At 36.7% G+C, this 17,775-nt stretch overlaps 1 protein-coding gene across 4 annotated transcripts in view; it reads right to left on the reverse strand.

Moving 5' to 3' along the window:
- The window catches only part of WASHC4 (WASH complex subunit 4), a 56,329-nt gene that overhangs the window by 27,598 nt on the left and 10,956 nt on the right, over nt 1–17,775 (reverse strand). For all 4 annotated transcript variants that reach the window (XM_068402515.1, XM_068402516.1, XM_068402517.1 and 1 more), the window contains exons 7-22: nt 17,241–17,323; nt 16,177–16,219; nt 15,540–15,643; nt 14,781–14,901; nt 12,767–12,890; nt 12,530–12,657; nt 11,662–11,822; nt 9,666–9,792; nt 8,208–8,333; nt 6,778–6,885; nt 4,700–4,846; nt 4,516–4,595; nt 3,472–3,577; nt 2,525–2,641; nt 1,377–1,545; nt 1,083–1,237 (exon numbers count right to left, since the gene is read on the reverse strand). In XM_068402515.1, the coding sequence (XP_068258616.1) occupies nt 1,083–1,237; nt 1,377–1,545; nt 2,525–2,641; nt 3,472–3,577; nt 4,516–4,595; nt 4,700–4,846; nt 6,778–6,885; nt 8,208–8,333; nt 9,666–9,792; nt 11,662–11,822; nt 12,530–12,657; nt 12,767–12,890; nt 14,781–14,901; nt 15,540–15,643; nt 16,177–16,219; nt 17,241–17,323 (1,899 nt within the window). The remainder of the gene's footprint in view (nt 1–1,082; nt 1,238–1,376; nt 1,546–2,524; nt 2,642–3,471; nt 3,578–4,515; nt 4,596–4,699; nt 4,847–6,777; nt 6,886–8,207; nt 8,334–9,665; nt 9,793–11,661; nt 11,823–12,529; nt 12,658–12,766; nt 12,891–14,780; nt 14,902–15,539; nt 15,644–16,176; nt 16,220–17,240; nt 17,324–17,775) is intronic.

Genomic DNA, 17,775 nt, shown 5'->3' on the forward strand with positions numbered 1-17,775 from the left:
GGAACGGGCTTGCCCAGGGAGGTGGTGGAGTCACCATCTCTGGATGTGTTTAAGAAAAGACTGGACATGGCACTTAGTGCCATGGTCTAGTTGACATGGTGGTGTCAGGGCAATGGTTGGACTTGATGATCCCAGAGGTCTCTTCCAACCTGATTGATTCTGTGACTCTGTGAAATCAATGTTGTGAAATGATTTAATTCATTATAACAATGTGATGGCCAAATATTGCCAATACAAAGCCAAAGCCAGAAACAAGAAACTAATCCACAGCACTTGTGCCAAAAAGCAGCTAGAGGTCTTAGTTCTATGCCCTCTTTCAACTTAGGAAGACATAACCATCATGAACATTAGAAAAAAAAAAAGAGGCTGTATTTCTAATAGCTTTCACCAACATGCTAACCCAAATGAGGGACTGAAGCTAACTGCCAAAAATATTCAAGATACTATAACTCTTGAAGAAAAGTCTTCAGAAATATGCAAGTTGTATTTCTTTTGCACCAACCCTATAACAGTGAATACCTTCACCATTAACCTGATGGAACTACAACTTTACTCTATATGTTACCACGTTTAGCAGTTTCTAGGAGGCTCTGAGTCACTCTCCTATTAAGCTAAGCATGGGTGTCCCAAAGTCCTGATGTCCAGCCTGTGAAACAGTTTCTCTTGATGATCACTAAGCAGAACCTGCTGAGAAGCAAGCAATAAACCAGGGAACAGACCCTCCATTCAAAGGTCATTCCAGACTCATGACAGTTGTATTCCAGATGTATTGCTTGCCCAATTGCTGATACTGAATTTTCATGAAAACATTCTCTGACTTTGTATACCCAATTTCATTTTATTAAATCTTATGTTAAAAAATGAATTCTAAAAGTCCAACATGAAATTAAGTGATATCGGTATCATCTCCAAAGGTAGATAAAGATCCTGTCTCAGAAGTCAACAAGAAATTAGCAGTCACTTTTTTCCAAACAGTTCTCTAATCTTGGGTACTTTCATTTTAATGACTCAGTCCTTTGAATAGCTAGCTAGTCTGACAGTGTAATGGGACAAATTATATTCATATCCTGTGGGCACTGTACCTGTTCCAGAGTCTGGCTAGGAAGATGTGCTTCAGTCATACTTAAACCATAGCGTTGAGTTGCTAGGTTTCTCATTTCACTGTAGGTGGCCCAGTCATGAAGAGCTACAGTCGTTAAGTTGTAGAAGGTCTTGTCCAAATAGTGAGTTACATAAGCTGTAAACACATAAAAGGATGAACTAAAATACTACTACCTATTTAGTTAGAGAAGTGTGGAAAGAAGTGAAAAAATATACTAAGCCGAAGCATAACAGAGATGAAAGTAATGGAATCAAGAAAATGTGTAACTCCTCACCTTTTATGTCAATGAACCGATTGAAAAAACGTATTGGGTTCAGAAAGAAGAAGTGAGCTAGATCCTTCATACCAACTCTGAAGGGGTTTCTGTCATCCAGCTTTAGGTGTGTATGAACTGATAAGCGCAGGTCCTTTTCTATCTCTTTACATAATTTGTCCAGTAAGTGCTATTCAGGGAAGTTAAAAAAAAAAAAAAAAAAAAAAAGTCATGTTCACTGTCTGGTTACAATGCTCTGTTAGCAGAACTAACATCTCTCTCCAGAGATATGTAGAAGACTGATTAAACTAGTGAAGACAGGTTTGCTTTGGCAGGGCCACACAAGTCAAAGTGAATCAATACTTGGGAACCAGAAGGGTATTTAATTCCTGTGTTCTTGTTCTAGTACACAACAGCAAGAAAAAGCTACACAGCCCAAAAAGGTAAAGGTTTAGCCACCTAATGCCATTCTGTACATGATTAAAACTTCCACATAGGAGTTTAACACAATTTAAACTTAAGTATTCTCACTTCTCATCTTAAGGGGAACCAGGCTTAGGGTTATCTACCTAGATAGTAAGATGACCTAACTCAGTGAGGAAGAGTCTTGCAATAAGCAATTTGGCCTGATTTCCTGCAGAATATGTAATGTTTGGTTTTGCACTAGTCAAACAAAAAGACTGGTTCAGAGGTTAAAACTTAGGACTTGGGAAATCTGAACTCCCATTTTCTCTCTGTCAAACATCCTTTGTAATTCTAGACAATAATTCACTAAAGAGGCCACCTACATTTACAAAGCCTTCACTACTAAAAGCCATGCGTACATAACTAAGAACAGCAGTACTTATTTTAGGCATTCATACAAGCAGAAGCTAATCTGACAAAAAGCACTCCTCTGTCTATATAGTCAAATCTGTAACTGAGGTTTTGCCAACTTATGTAATTTGGAGTGCAGTATTTTCATGTTCCCAGCCAATGCAGATACCATTAACAACAGGTTTTAACCGAAATCATCAGTGAACATTTCTTATTTATTAAGACACTTCACACCAATCTCAAAGATCTCTGTGCTATTTCTATAGATCATATCAGCTTTGGTACAATAGATGGTGGCCTAAAAGATATTCCAAGTATAGTGTTGCCTTTAATTTTCATTCACAACAAATTACCTCATTGAGCACTTCCATGATTTCTTTGTCATAGCATTCCAGAAGCACCTCGTAAGATTCCAAGTGTCTTGAATGCATCATAGCAGGTACACAGTCCCGCAGTGCACTAAACATATACTGAAAAAAAGAAACTATTGTGTTTAACCAACAGATTGACAGACATGTCAACAGCATCTCAAATAGTGTTCAAAGTTAACAAACAAATCAAAATCACTAATCTTCCCGCTTTTATTAAAAATAGACTTCATAAACCCTACTGAAGTTTCCTGTCCTTAATGTGTTCAGCTGAAGTATTTAGTTGCTACTGATCCGTTTACTGGAAGGTCATAAATACTAGCTATTTCATCTGAAATTATTTGCACTATATTCATTTTTGTACTGTAATTGACCATGGCATGTAGACTACTGAAAAAGATGATTGATTTTTATAAGGATTAGCATGCCAAAGCATGATCCACTTCTGCAGCACATACTTGTTACTTTAAAGAGGGGAGGAGAGATGGCGGGTGAAAAAAGCTACTGGACAACTATCCCACACAGCACCACTGAACATAGTGATATGTGCTTTAGAAATACATAACCACAATGTGGAACAAATGTTTTTAATGTTCAAGTCTAGCAAAAGGTGTTCATTTCAAATCAGAATGAATGAAGAGAGGAACAGAGAGACAGACAGAGACCCAGAGTTAACAATAGCAACCTGAGATTTTTAGAGCAATCTAACAGATATACTTTAATTAGACTTAGAACAAAGATTGCTTTTATATCCTCCAGACTGAGAAGAAATTTCTGAATTTCTGCTTCAGGAGTAACTCTTGCCTGGGTTTTACCTTTTTTTTTTTTTTTGAGCTTTTTCCTTAAGAGTTTCAGTCTAAGCTTTATCCTCTCCTCTGAATACCTCCCACTGTAGTGGCTTGTAAAACTAAGTTACTAACATTATTACTTACATGCAGTCTAGCAGAATCAACTGCATTTTCGTACACATCATCTAAATAGATTGGAAAGACTGCTCGATGCCAGTATAAGAAACAACAGTCACATTGTGCTCGAACTCTAGAATAGAGATTACTTATTAGACACAGAATTGGAAGAAGCCATTCTTCTAACACAGTGATTTTATTTTAGTGTGTTTAAACTAAAGACAACTGCTTTTCAAGCCTAAGTTTTACAAAGTTACTTTAATGTTCCAGATGCATTGTCATGCAAAATAAAGTTCTTTACTAAAGAACTTTTTATTTCTTATTTTCCAGTACTCTATTTATAAATAAAAGGTACCTGCTTTAGGAAAAAAAGGTTTAATCCGTTTCTGAAATAATTAAACCTTACATTACAGCAAAATCCTAAATAACTGTTTTCTTATTGCATGCAATTAGTAGCCGAGAGGTCAAACATCTATTCTAAGTTTCTCCTGTAAGCCAAAAAAGAGAAACAGGCCTCTCCTGATACAACCTGTGTACAACACTTATCCCAGGAATTTATCCCATGAGTCATCCACCAAAGGTGTTTGCCTCCCTCCATAAAGTATGCATGGAACCCAGATATTCACCTGGCTTTCAGATGGCCAACATTATGTAACTTGAGTGTCCACTGAAACTACAACAGCAGTAAAACATGGTGTCAACATGTGAACTAACAACCTGATCTCCCAAACAGACTGGTATTAACTCATAACTTTTGGGTTTGGGTTAAGAGGAAGAATTTAGCTTAACATAAAGCCAAGTCATCCAAGAAAGTGACAGGATTTCTAAACTATCAGAGAAACGGATTACCTAATTGGCCACAGCTAGGTAAAATATGACTTGCCCAAAGACCAGCGAGCTTCAGGCTTAGCTCTGGAATTCTTTCTGTCCATCCCTGGTCTACAATACATGCAAAAATCACACCACCAGCATGCAGCTACCAGATTTTGCAATTTGCACAGTGAAGATCCAGCTCCCCCAGTGGCACTACACTGCCTTCTATATATATATATATCACATGCCACTGCTTACCGCTCTGTAAGTTCACTGATCAAGTCTAGTTTTTTCAGAACTAACTGAAGGGGATTAAGTTCTTCATCTTTGAAAGTTTTCTGAGCAAATGAAGGAAAAAAAAAAGAAAAAAAGGACAAAATTATATTTCTTTATAAGATATTACATCAAACAAGTAAAGGTCTGGAACAGTCATGGCACTTACCATCTGTGTTCCCACACTCAGTGCAAGGGAAACAATTAGTCGCCTCTGTCTTGTACTTGGCCCATTGAGGGTGTTCTCAGCCAACACCAAAGCAGAGAGGACATCCAGGCGTTGCTCACTGTACTTTTTATCAGAAATGACTCTTTTCTTGATAACAGAAAGACACAGAAATTCAGAGAAAAGTTACCTAAGCTCAAAAGCAATAGCTTACCTCTTCTTCCCAAAGCTTATGGACTTGTCATAAATTATTTCTGCAAACAATATGTTTTGTGAACAGAGCTGACTGAATCCAGATTCACCCTGTCAATTCAGTGGTATTATTAATACACTTGGAATATGTGTAGTTCAGCATGAGCATGGGTCATGTCATACAGTATAAAAATACTGTGCAAGCTGCATGTGACTGCATGCCAATTTTAGTTCTAAGGTACATCTAATTTAGATTTTTTAATTATTTTTTCAGGAGTGACTCCCTGATGTTGGTAACAAAATTCAGTTTACAGCTGAACAGCCAGAAGACCTATAAACATGGTAATAATGATAACTTGCCATTTCCTACAAATTCTAATTTATCAGAAAGATTAAGTGCAGAAATATTTCTGTGAAAAGAACCAAGTCTTCTGGCTAAGAAGCTGAATTCACAGACGTATTTGTGAGTAGCAGCGTAACTCGGAAGAGGTACAGTTTCACGAAAGAGTTAAAGAAAACCTCTTCTGATTCTAAGAAAGTATGTTCAACGTAAAGCTCCTAATCTTACATGCTAAAGCTATGTTAGGTATATACCTTAGACCTTACACCACTTAGAAACAAAGCAGAGCAGACAAAAAAAGCTTAGTACTAATGAAGTCTTCTATTTACCAGCATTTGCCTCTTACATATTTTCTGAGAAGTAGTTAAAATATCAAGAACTGTTCACAGACTTGTTTTCTTTGATAGCCATTCAATACACAAGTCTCAGCATATTTCTATGCATTTAGAAGTAATTTGTAATAGAATGTAATTACAGATATCATTTGAGAAGGTTATGAAAGTTATTTACATATATGTGAACTGTTTATTTGAAGATATACAGTTTTTCTTAGTAGCTCTGAAGCTGGGAACTTCTTCAGTTCATGCTACTCCTGATACATATCTCTCTCTCTCTATAGATGTATCTATCTCAGGTTTTTAGAAGCACAACTATTTATTTTTTTTGCTTACGCTAGAAAATGCGGAGATGGCAGATATATAAATTGAAATTACTATCAAATTTCAAACATATCAAACTTTCAAAATACAGAAGTCTACTGTTAAAACTGTAATTAATTTACATGAGCATGGTCAAACAAAAAAATATTAATTAAATTAATATTTATTATTAATAAATTTTTAAAAAGGAAAATTTAATAGCTACACTGATATCGATAGCATAACTCCTTTGAAATTCTGCTACTGAATGTGATGAAAGAATAAAACAACCACTAATATATCAGAACAGATATACTAAAATCTCATTTTCCCATTGGCCCTGAATTCAGAATTCAAGATTTGATAAGCAAAATGTGCAGTGAACTGATCTTGTTTATAGAAATATATAATATGTAGATACTAGTGTCTCACCGTCAGAAGCCATTTTACCCCACAGCAAAATAGTGCATTTATGCCTGCGTTAGACTCCTGTCAGCCATCATGTATCAACCACTGCTATTTTGCCAAGCAGACAAAGATTTAAATAAATAACAGCCTGTTTGCTTAGACCTGTAACAGATTGTTTATCTGTAACAGATAAGCTTAGACCTGTAACAGATCAGTTTATGAAAATCACTAGAAACAAAAACTAAAAAGAACACAAGAGGAACAGGACAAGATGCAGCAGTTTACAGGCAGAGAGGACCTATTCTTGATCAAAAACAGATAGCCATCTATGCTGTACAGTTTCTAGTGCAAAGCTCTGACCTACTGGAAAGCTTATGTATCTGTCGATTATGATAGAGCAACACTACAGATTTTGCAAAAGTAAGAAAAATACTTTAATTTTAAATTAAGATGTTTTTTAAAGACAGCGAGGAAGATTAATTATGAGAACTTGGATTACATACCTTGGCTACAGAAATAGAGTGAAGAGCCTGATACTGCAGATGCTGAGCGATGTGCGTCACAGAATCTGCCACGACCATACTTCTTCGGTAAAACATGTGTTCTATTGCCTAAAGTCAATGCCAAAACACAATAGTTCATGTAGTTACCAAAATTGTTGCCTTTAGAATTCGGCTTTATGCTGGTGGACTCATTCACGCTGCAAATACAGACTCTTTCCACTTTGTAATGTACTCTTAGTAGCAGTTGCAATTAACCCTTAGAAACTCAGACAATCAAATCATTCAGGAGTGTAAAAAAGTTTCAAGACTGTGATATAAGTTTTGTTGGGTTTTTTGGTTTGTTTTTTTTAACAATCCAGCTCTGCTCCACATTGCTTTCTGAAATTATCTCAAAACAGAGTATTTTCCTTTTGAAAAAAATACCAGCAGAAGTGCAAAGTCCTGCAGCTGGGGAGAAACAAGCCCATACACCAACATATATATCCTGGGAGCCATCCAGCTGGAAAGCAGCTTGTCAGAAAAGGACCTAGGGGTCTTGGTGGACACCAAGTTGAACGCGAGCCAGCAGTGTGCCCTTGCCGCAAAGAAGGCTAATGGTACCCTTGGCTGCACTAGACAAAGTATTGCCGGCAGGTTGAGGGAAGTGACCCTTCCCTTCTACTCCGCACTAGTAAGGCCACACCTGGAGTACTGTGTCTTGTTCTGGGCTCCTCAGTACAAGACAGTCATGAACACACTGGAGAGAGTCCAGCCAAGGGCCATGAAGATAATTAAGGGACCGGAGCATCTCACATATGAGGAAAAGCTGAGAGAGCTGGGACTGTTCAGCCTGGAGAAGAGAAGGCTTGGTGGGAAGAATCTTATCAATGTATATAAATACCTGAAGGTAGGATGCAACGAAGATGTAGCCAGGCTCTTTTCAGAGGTGCCCAGTGACAGGACACGAGTCAATGGGCACAAACTGAAACACAGGAGGTTGCCTCTGAACATCAGGAAACACTTTCTTACTGTGAGGGTGACCAAGCAGAGGCACAGGCCGATTGCCCAGGGAGGCTGTGGATTCTCCATCCTTGGACATATCCTGGGTGACTGGCTCCAGGTGGCCACACTTGAGAAGGGGGAGGTTGGACCAGATGACCTCTGGAGGTCCCTTCCAACCTCAGTCATTCTGTGATACCAACTAAGGCAGGCAGTTAAGAAGTTAAATAAACCAGTTCTAGCCTCCCAAATCTCCTGTTCTCTAACCAAATTCAGTCTTCAACAAGCCGCCATGCAAAAACATGTCCCCACTCAGCTGTAGGTTTTTTTGCAGGTTTGGGGGGTTTTTTCGAGGGGGGGGAGGTGCATGGGGTGGTGTTAATATGTGATATTTGATCAATGTTCCCTGTAAAGGCCTACATGAAATAAACAGTTTTTATTCAGTGACCTACCTTCAGAAGTTCTACAAGTCTGCACAGAGCTTTCACCGAGGTTTTAGTCATAGGTTTTTGCATTGACATGTAGAGATTCATTGTTGTTTTAATGATGGTGCTAAGACTGTATGCATAAAGAAAACCCTAAAAATAAAATGAGTAAGGGGAGGGGGAAAAAAAAATTTTTTCACAACATATCAATCAAGTCCTCTCTGTTTTCTTTCATACATGACAAAACTAACTTTTGCCTCTTCACACTAGAGAACCTACCACTCCACCTAATAATCAAGCCTGAGATCCCAAAGCTGAATGAGACCCTTTTATTGGGCAGACATTATGAAACTGCCTATGATTCATTAGATTAGCTGATCATTAACCTCTTCTAATTAAACATAGGTCAGTGACTTAATCAATTGCACAGCCTCAAAGGTCTAATAATTTCAGACCTATTGTAAACCAACCCACCAAACAACTGCCATCCCCAAAAAAACCCAGTGTATCACAAAAAACAAAAACTTCCAGATTCTGTGGAACAAATACACTGACAGTATTTACATAGTTCTACATTGTCTAAATAGAACTGTCCATGCCACAATAAAAAAGCAATCATTTCTAAATCAATGTATCTAAGCTTTTAAATATAATGTTGATTACATACAGCATGACAAAAAAAATGTCATTCAACTTACTTCAAAGGAAAATTAGTAACAATAAAAAAAGAGACTAGGAAAAGTCAGCAAGTGGTCTTGGAAACTCAATTTCCTACAAAGCAAAATTTACCTAAGTTCACTGCAAATAATTCTAATATAAAAGCCACAGATCCTAGTACATGTATGTCTTTAGATATGGAAGATTCAGGATCATGGTTCTATCACACACCTATTCTCATCAGTTTTCTGTCAGGCAGATAGATACATATCAAAACTAGCAAAAAATAAATTCAGAAATAAGATGCATCTTACATTAAGACTACATGCTGTTAGTAGGCCAAAAGAAAACCAGCTGCCTCGGAACGTAGTAAGATTCTTGCAAAGTACCATCACTAGGCAAAGCACAATGAAACAACACAAAACCTTTACTGGAAGTATGTACTGTGCTAAATAAAACTAAATTAGACACTGGTTCAGTCCAACTTATGTACCTCATGACTGACTCAAAAGGAAAAAATCCCAAAACCTTTACTACAGAGGAAATGAAGCTTTCTTGATTTCCTAAGTCAAGAGAAAAATTCAAAAACTTAATCACTGAATATTTAGTCAGATTCGCTTCCCCCACACACTTTATGGAAGTACCTTTTACAGTATTACTCAGAAGAGCATCTACTGGGCATTTAAAGTTTTAGAAGAATTCCCACATTGTAAAAAAAACCACACCGATGATCACAGAACCTCTGTGATTTCTTTTTATGTTCAACTTGTACCAAAACATCAATTTGCTGCATCATTTGCTGTATCACCATATTAAAAGACTGCACACCTGGATGAAGACATTGCAGCGGTTAGAAAGATCTTCTGCAAACTTATTCACGCGTTGCTCCTTTGACAAGACAGATTCCATTTTTGTCATCCACGAGCTCACAAAAACATAATATGACTGCATATCTCTGGAGAAGGAAGGAAACAATGTTGCTCACTTCAAATAACGAAGAGTATGAGGATTTTCTTTTCTCTTTCCAAAGCTTAAATCCTTCCAAGCCAAATATGTTAAATCTTCAGTCCCCAAAGTAATAACCCTCCATTCCCAAAAGTATCAGAACCTCATACTCATTTACATTTTAATTCTGTATTGCTAAGGATTAGACTGCCAATTATATCTGTACAAACATACCCCAAAGAGTCAAAATCATCTGTCTTTCAAGAGAGCAAATGGCCCTCTTAGCAGTACATATACTACATTTTTAAAAATTAAAACAGTAGATAAAACTGCTAGAAAATGTTTTTTAAAAGTCCTACACTTATGTTAATTTTTTTCCTCCAAGTTTGAATTTTTGATTTTTATATATATATATATATGTATATATATAAAACCTTGTCATTACATCAATGCCAAACTGGACTGTTCTTAAATAACATAATTCTCCAGAAGTTAATCTGCTTGGATTACACTAGTTGTAATAAAAGTGAACTCTGTTTAAACATTTAAAAACTGCTATTTATTCCATGCTACAGAATTGTGACTCTGCAATACTACTTCTTGTAGCAATTATACCAGGAATGTATTCAGGTCATTGACTGAGACACAAAAAAATACACTTTAAAGAGTACTCATATTTAAGGCAACAGTCCAATTAACAAAGGCAATGCAAGAACTTGCAAAAAAGCAAGAAAAGGTTATTGGCAGAATTCAAATCAGCAGATGCAAAATCTGCATTGTATTACAATATCTCCAAAATGTCAGTGAACACCCATATCTTTTACAACCTTTTCCTAATCTTAACAGCTGCCAAGACATGACTTGTACTACTGGCCACAACCAAAAGCAAAGCAGCAGTGCAATTATGCTCCATCCAGGAATTAAAGCCCAGGAAAGAATTCAGTTAGAGTTCTTGACTCTTCCTGTGGATCTAGAAGGTAAACCAGTAAGAGGTGGACTGAAGCAGGATCAGGGCAGTAGTGAAAATAATCTGCCAGAGGATCATGTAGGCATGGAGCTGCTTTCCCTCCTCCCTCTCCTCTCTAACCCAGTTCTGCCAGCTTGCACACAGGGCTGGAAGACAACTTGCAAAATATAAGTTTTTACTTCTATTCCACAGACTTAATTTTCCACCTTCTTGTTTTGGTCTGCAACATAACCAGAAGTCTTAGCCCTGTTCTCTCCCTATGCAGTGCAGCACACTTGTTCATAAGACTGATAGCTAAAAAAAAAAAAAAAAAAATCTCATCTTTTAAAGTATTTTAGAAAGAACTTGAGAAGGAAGTGACCTGCAAACTACATGCAGCGCACAAAAGAACAGAAGCCTTTTCAAATATAGATAATATCAAAGACCATTAAACAAACAATTGAAACAGTCATGAAGAAAGAAATGCTTGCAAATAAAGTATCATCACCGAGCAGAGAAAAAACCCTCTATGAGCCTACTAGCAACTTACCTCCATAAACACAAAGAAAGCAGAGAACCCTAACAGAAAACAGAGCAGTTCAGGTTACCAGACACTAGTTTAAATAAAATTGAAAGTTGAAAGTCTGTAAGTAGAAATAACGGAAACAATCTAATATTTAGAACTTCCAGGAACTTTGTTATTTTGGTGACGTAATACACATTTTTCTGAAAGCATGACATGAAAAAAGCTTCGTTTTGACCAACGCTTTTTTTCAGCAACACTAACACACACATATTGCTGCAGCGAAATGGAAAAGTTGTTTAATACCACTGAGCAACCCTACACAACATGCTAGTACACTGAATGAGGAAACCCACGCATTAAAAACCATTTGCCAAACATCACCATGAAGCAATATTTGGGAAGCATACTTGGTAAGTGACTGTGCCTTCTGCTGTAGAAAGTTCTCCCTTTGCGTTTTAACTGTATGAATACTTTTCTTGTCCAGAAGTTTGGCAGCAGCTGGTATCTTCTGAATCAGAAAGTTGTCAGCAAACCAGATAATGTTAGCAGTTAATGTGATGGCTGGTATCTGGGGAAAAAAAAAAGAAAATAAAGGGGAAAAATACTACAAGTAGCAATAAACATAAGTAACTACAACAAATACTACGCCACCATGCATGTTTCTTATGCCTTTTTTGAGCCATAACACACAATTCCCTTTACTTCTATATAACTGGTTTATACAAAGTATTACGTTCACATTAAAAAAAGGTTTCTCCCCTACAAGTCCACTAAGGACACCACAGGCAAAGTTATTACCACTCTCAGTGACTCTACACAGCATTAAAAAATTAATAATTTCTTAATACCACCTGATATGAAAAAGCCCCAATCACCTTTGGACTTAGAGATCTTTCAAAATACATGTTTATAGCCAAGGTCCAAACGCAAAGCATTTATTCAGTCCCAAAAATACCCATAATTCAAACAATGTTTTGTCCTCGGTGACACATTAATCTTGAGAAGAAAGATTTTAATGGTAATTTCAAGTTATTTTACCTTGCCGCTAAGTGAGTGGACAGGTTTTAGAGCATTTTTAAAAGAAAATGGGGTTGGAAGGAAATTATTAAAAGTAGAAAAATCTTAATTCTGCTTTCTGACTTGTTTTGGTAAATTGTGCATTCTTTCTTTTCCCAAGTCTTTGCCATGCTATACAACTAAGAAAATAATCTATGTCATTACTGAAGTTTCCCCCCCCCCCGCTCTTAATTACTGACAAAAGAATAAAGCATTCACCTTTTTACAGATGTCCAACAGTGACTTGTAAAATTTCTTGTCTATGGTCCGAAAAATCTGAAAATGCAGTACAAAGAGGCCACAGATGCCCACATATTTATCTCTCTGGTCAATTTCTGAAGGTTCACCTGCAGAAATACACCAAAAAAATCCCCTTTTGAATTTTACTCCCAGACAAGCAAAACAAACGCTTTCAGAAACAGTGAACCTGGCAGGAGAAGCATGAGCTTGCATTACCAAGTTTGGCTTCAACATTTGCAAAAGTTGTACGAAGAGTATGAGCAAATTCTTCAGCAAATGTGCTGTTCTTCGACACTGACACACCACCATTTACAGAATCAAACTGTTGCTCTATACAGGCCTGAGAAGAAGGAAAAAAAAGCATAATGATAATGCCATGAATTTTGGACCTTAAAAGAGTATTGATTTTCCAAGAGAAGAATGCTGCAAAAGCACGTTGATTTATGTCATACAGCACTAACCTGAAGTTAAGTCTTAAACTTCACAACATACAGATTTTTTTTAATTATGCTTAAATTATTTAGTATAATAGAAAATGTCAAAAACCTCTCTTATACCTAATATCCAAAAAAACCCATTTCATTTACTTATTTAACATTTTTGTTAAGGGGCATTTTTAAAGAAAGCACATGATGTGCTAGTGATAAGAAACTAGATGCGTATTTGCATTATTACATTATAATACATTACCAACTGTCCATTAACTAAACAAAATTATCACGCAAGTCGGCTGTAGGATGTGGTTCATGAACTTGTAGCATAAAACCCCCATACCACTGGTGGTTGTTTAAAAAAAATACCAAAAAACAAATACCAAACACAATAGAAAAAAAAAACAGAGAGACTCTTCAGATTTTCTAAAGATATTACAAAATGTTTTAATGGAATTGTATTTGAGAATATTTTTCATGTGTTTTTGTTAGGAAGGGGTGTTGGCAGGATAGGAAGGGAAACATCCTGAATGAATACCAGACAAATCCCACTGATGTCTCAAACATATAATGAATTCTTTGTACTAATGCAACATACAAGATGAAAAATGGATAGCTGGTAGCAATGTCCTTTGAAAGAATAAGCCAAATTGTGTTTAATCATCTACAATTTCCCTTTTGGAGGCTTTCACAGAACAAAACCTTCTCCCCTATGCCATTAAAGGTGTGATTCCTGGCTCACTGGTTGTCTTCTCAGTCTGGTTTGTGACCATGATGGAGAACACCCTCTTACAATGGCAGCCTTTCCCCCACTCTGAAAAATCTCTTCCAGCACTGGCAATAAAAAGGGTCTTTACTCCTGCTTCTCTCATCCGATCGTGGTTTGGTGCTAAAATTGTAGACAGGACTTTATGTATTTCTTACCAGATGCCAATAAGAAACTTGAACAGAACTGTCTCTGTTTTCTTCTCTGTCTTAACATCTTTAATTGTTCCCAACGTTTGCATTGTTTATGGTTTTGTTTTGGCTTTGTCTGGTGCATATGGTTGGACTCCATGATCTTAAGGGTCCTTTCCAACCAAAACAATTCTATGATTCTATGTAACAGTAAGAAATGAGCAACAGTCCTGTTCAACTGACTCTGCTGTGACCAGATTCAGCAACGCTATCCACTGTCCACCATGCCACACTGAAATCAGTCTCAAATACACACTTTTCTAAAAAAAGATGGCTTCTTGTATGAACACATTTAAATTAACTGTATTGAAAAAGTAGTATCTTTCTCATCTACCTGTACACTTGTATATTGCAGGGGTATACACCACTGAAGTGGTACCTCATGATAGCTACCTGCCTAATATGCTAGGAATGAGACAAAATACATAACAAGAGGTCACATTTAACATACTTTCAAAGATTACTCAGGAGACTTTAACTTACAGCTAAAATAAAGTGGACCTATGCTATGTAAGCCTGACCACTATTAAAATTTCTGGTGAAAAAAACAGACTCCCTGTCTTAATGCCAAGTTGTCAGCGTTACTTCAATTCTGCAAAACAGTAAGCATTAACTGCTACCATTCAAAGCCTGGCACAGTTCTAGCACGTGAGAAGAGCAAGGAAGGATCTTACAATAGAGCCTTTTTTTTTTTTTTCATGCACAGATGCAAGAGCCAGATTCACACATCACCATATCCGGAACAAAACAAAATAAAACCAACCAAACACTACATTCTAAAGAGAGTCTCGCTTTAATGTAAGCGTTTCCCCTATCCTACTGGGGAACATTAATTTCATTACCTGAAATATCATTCCATCAAGTAACTGGCATTCCAGTTTTAACAGCAGCTTTTCAAATGGCTTCAGTTTATCTTCTTGAATCCCAAACTTAGAAGGGTTGTGATGGACAGATTTTAGCAGCCTGTAAGGAGCAGGCATGGAACACATACATACAACAATTAAAACATGGTAACGGTTTTATCATATCCTGTACTATTTTTGAGAATAGGTTTTAATTGCTCACATCCGTGCCCAGCAGCAACTCCAAAATTAAAAACAAAACAAAACAAAAACCTACTAGGTCTTTATAAGCCATATGCATTTGAATAACTCCCATTTATTGAGGTTTCCAATGAAACAGTTATTATTCCACTAATTTACCTACCTTTATAATTGTTGACTCTTCAGATTTTACTTAAGACAGTGTTCTTTCTTAAATCTGTATGCCCATCCCCATGATCAATATGGATAGGGGTAGTCTTAGATCAGTTCTTTGCAAAATTACATTTCTTACTGCATATATTTTAAACCCCACCAACCATTACTGTTTGTCAGGATGCTTACCATGTTTTATAAATGTAACATTCAGCACTTTAAAAACTTACTGATGCTGTTAAGGACAAATTAGGAGCTTAGCCCTGCTCTTCACTGCAATTTCTGGAAAACTTCCAGGGCTACCGAAATCCATGTTCTCACACTGACTTTCTTGGAACAAAGACATATGCACATGCTTTTATCTTTTATGTTGTGGAAGTATTTTTCACACCTTCAGAGACACACCTCTTATACATGGTCCAGTGATCTTTCAGAGTGGCATGATTGTCAATTATTTCATCCAGAGTGATTAAGACTGTGAGCAACTCTCCCAGATGCTCATACATTGCCTGTTTTGTTTTTTTTTTCAAAAAGAAGGAAAAAAAAAAAAGGACTGTAGTTATTGAAAAGATTATTGCAGTTATGCATGGCATATAAAATTTCAGTACCTTTAAATATATTATCAGTCAACAAGACATCAGCTAGAGAGTTAAATCAGAGATTTCGTGGTTTGGTAGCCTAAAGATTTAGGAACATTACAAGGAACATTAGTTTGCATGTAGGCACTGCTTTAAGCTCACTGATCTAATTTGACATTGAAGGTAGGATTTTTAAAATTGTCTACATGCAGAAATACATATTGCAGACAATAACGGAGCATGCAAACACCTTTCAACTAAGAAAGCTAGAATATGACAGACATGGAGATACCAGCCCTTTCCACATAAAGGACAGAAAAAGCTAATTAACAAAATAAAACCTTTAAAGGAGATCCCAGATTGAAAGTTGTACTTGAAACTCACTTTCTTGCTGCTTTTCACAGGATTAATGATCAAGACATACATATATTAAAATAAGCAAATGGGCTCCAAATCATTCCCACCTGAAAATGAACTCCAGATGTCTCTATAATTTTAGGTGCATTCCTGTAAATAAAATAAATATTTTAATGCCTTTTTAATCCTTAGAGCATATTTATCAATTCTGTATCACAGTGTGCTCTTTGTTTCTTGGAGTACATTTTTCTTCATTAACATAGTAACGTCAAAAAAAAACCCCAAACCTCAAAATTTGATTAGAAGTATATGCTATGCAAAATCTGTGTGCTATGATCAAATTTAATATTGCATTTTTGAACATACAGCATAAGACTGGTTCAAACCATTGATTTCATTCAGTGCACATATATATCAGCAATTCCCAGTTTAGTTATGCTAACAGCGAGTAGCCTTGTTACATACAGCCTTGTGGCCCAAAAGTACAAAAATCACTTTACTTATTTAATCAAGCCATGTCCAAGCTACACATCTGGCCTTGTTCATTCAGCACCCTACAGAGTCTACCTTGTGCTGCAATGTAAGACAAAAATGAAAACAACAAAAAAACCTGAGAAGAATAAAGGTCTCTTTATCTGGAAGGCAGGGGAGGAGGGGGGCAGAAATCAAGAGCCCTGCAGTTATATTCAGAGCTAAACCCAACAATTCTATTTGGAGCTAAGCCCTCCTCAGAGTTTTCAGAGGAGCTAAACCCAACAGCCCTTACTAAGCTCAACGTCAGGTGTTAAAACCATGGTTATTCTGTGAGTAAAACAAACTGTGGAAGTGATCTGATTTTTAAGCTTCTGAAGCTCTTGTATTCACTGTATCAGTCAACAGAAGGAATCTCTCTCTCAAACACAGCAAGGATGAAAGAATAATAACTCTACCAAAAAACGGCAAAAAAGTAAAATTCTTGCATTTCATTACATAAAAGCACTGTCTTTTCTGAAAAATAAAAGAAATCCACTTTCATAACTGGGCTTATGAATCCCAAACTTGCACAGCAAAGCACTCTCCAGATCTCTAGACAACAATATTCCAAAAACGACCATGCCTTAGGTAGAACATTCATATTTTATACATTTGTTTAACTATATAAAAACAATATAGCGTTTTAGTGAATAATTACTTGTTGCTGGTATAGAGAGCAGCCAACTGATGCACTACATTCACCACCACTTCGTAACATCGGGTAACAAAGCAAGACAGCTCCTGAAATGCAAGAAAATAAAATGCATATATATGTATAGAGCCTCCTCATACACCAGTTGTCATTACATCCAAAACACTGAACACAAACCACTGAACTTGCAGCCCAAGCTCCAACTATATTCCTAGTCCAAGTTAGTGGACAGACCTACAGTAGGATAGAAAACATCATCCTAGTAACTAACAGCTCAGAAAAAGGATCTGGGACTCAGCTAAGAAGCTACCAAACACAAGTTTCCAGTACAGCTTGGACTATTTATACTATTAGTTCAATTTATCAAAGACAGTAAGAATTGACTTGACAACAGCACCCAAGTACTTCCAGAGAGAATATCCCTGATAGCAAAGGCTGTGCCTTTTCCCACTAGATTCAAGAGTCATGCTCTGGGAGCTGGTGATAGCTGAATTCAAATTAGAAATTAACACAGAAGCCTGCACCTACGGTAAGAGTGATT

Source organism: Nyctibius grandis, chromosome 5, assembly GCF_013368605.1.
Source record: "Nyctibius grandis isolate bNycGra1 chromosome 5, bNycGra1.pri, whole genome shotgun sequence".
Classification (NCBI taxonomy): domain Eukaryota; kingdom Metazoa; phylum Chordata; class Aves; order Nyctibiiformes; family Nyctibiidae; genus Nyctibius; species Nyctibius grandis.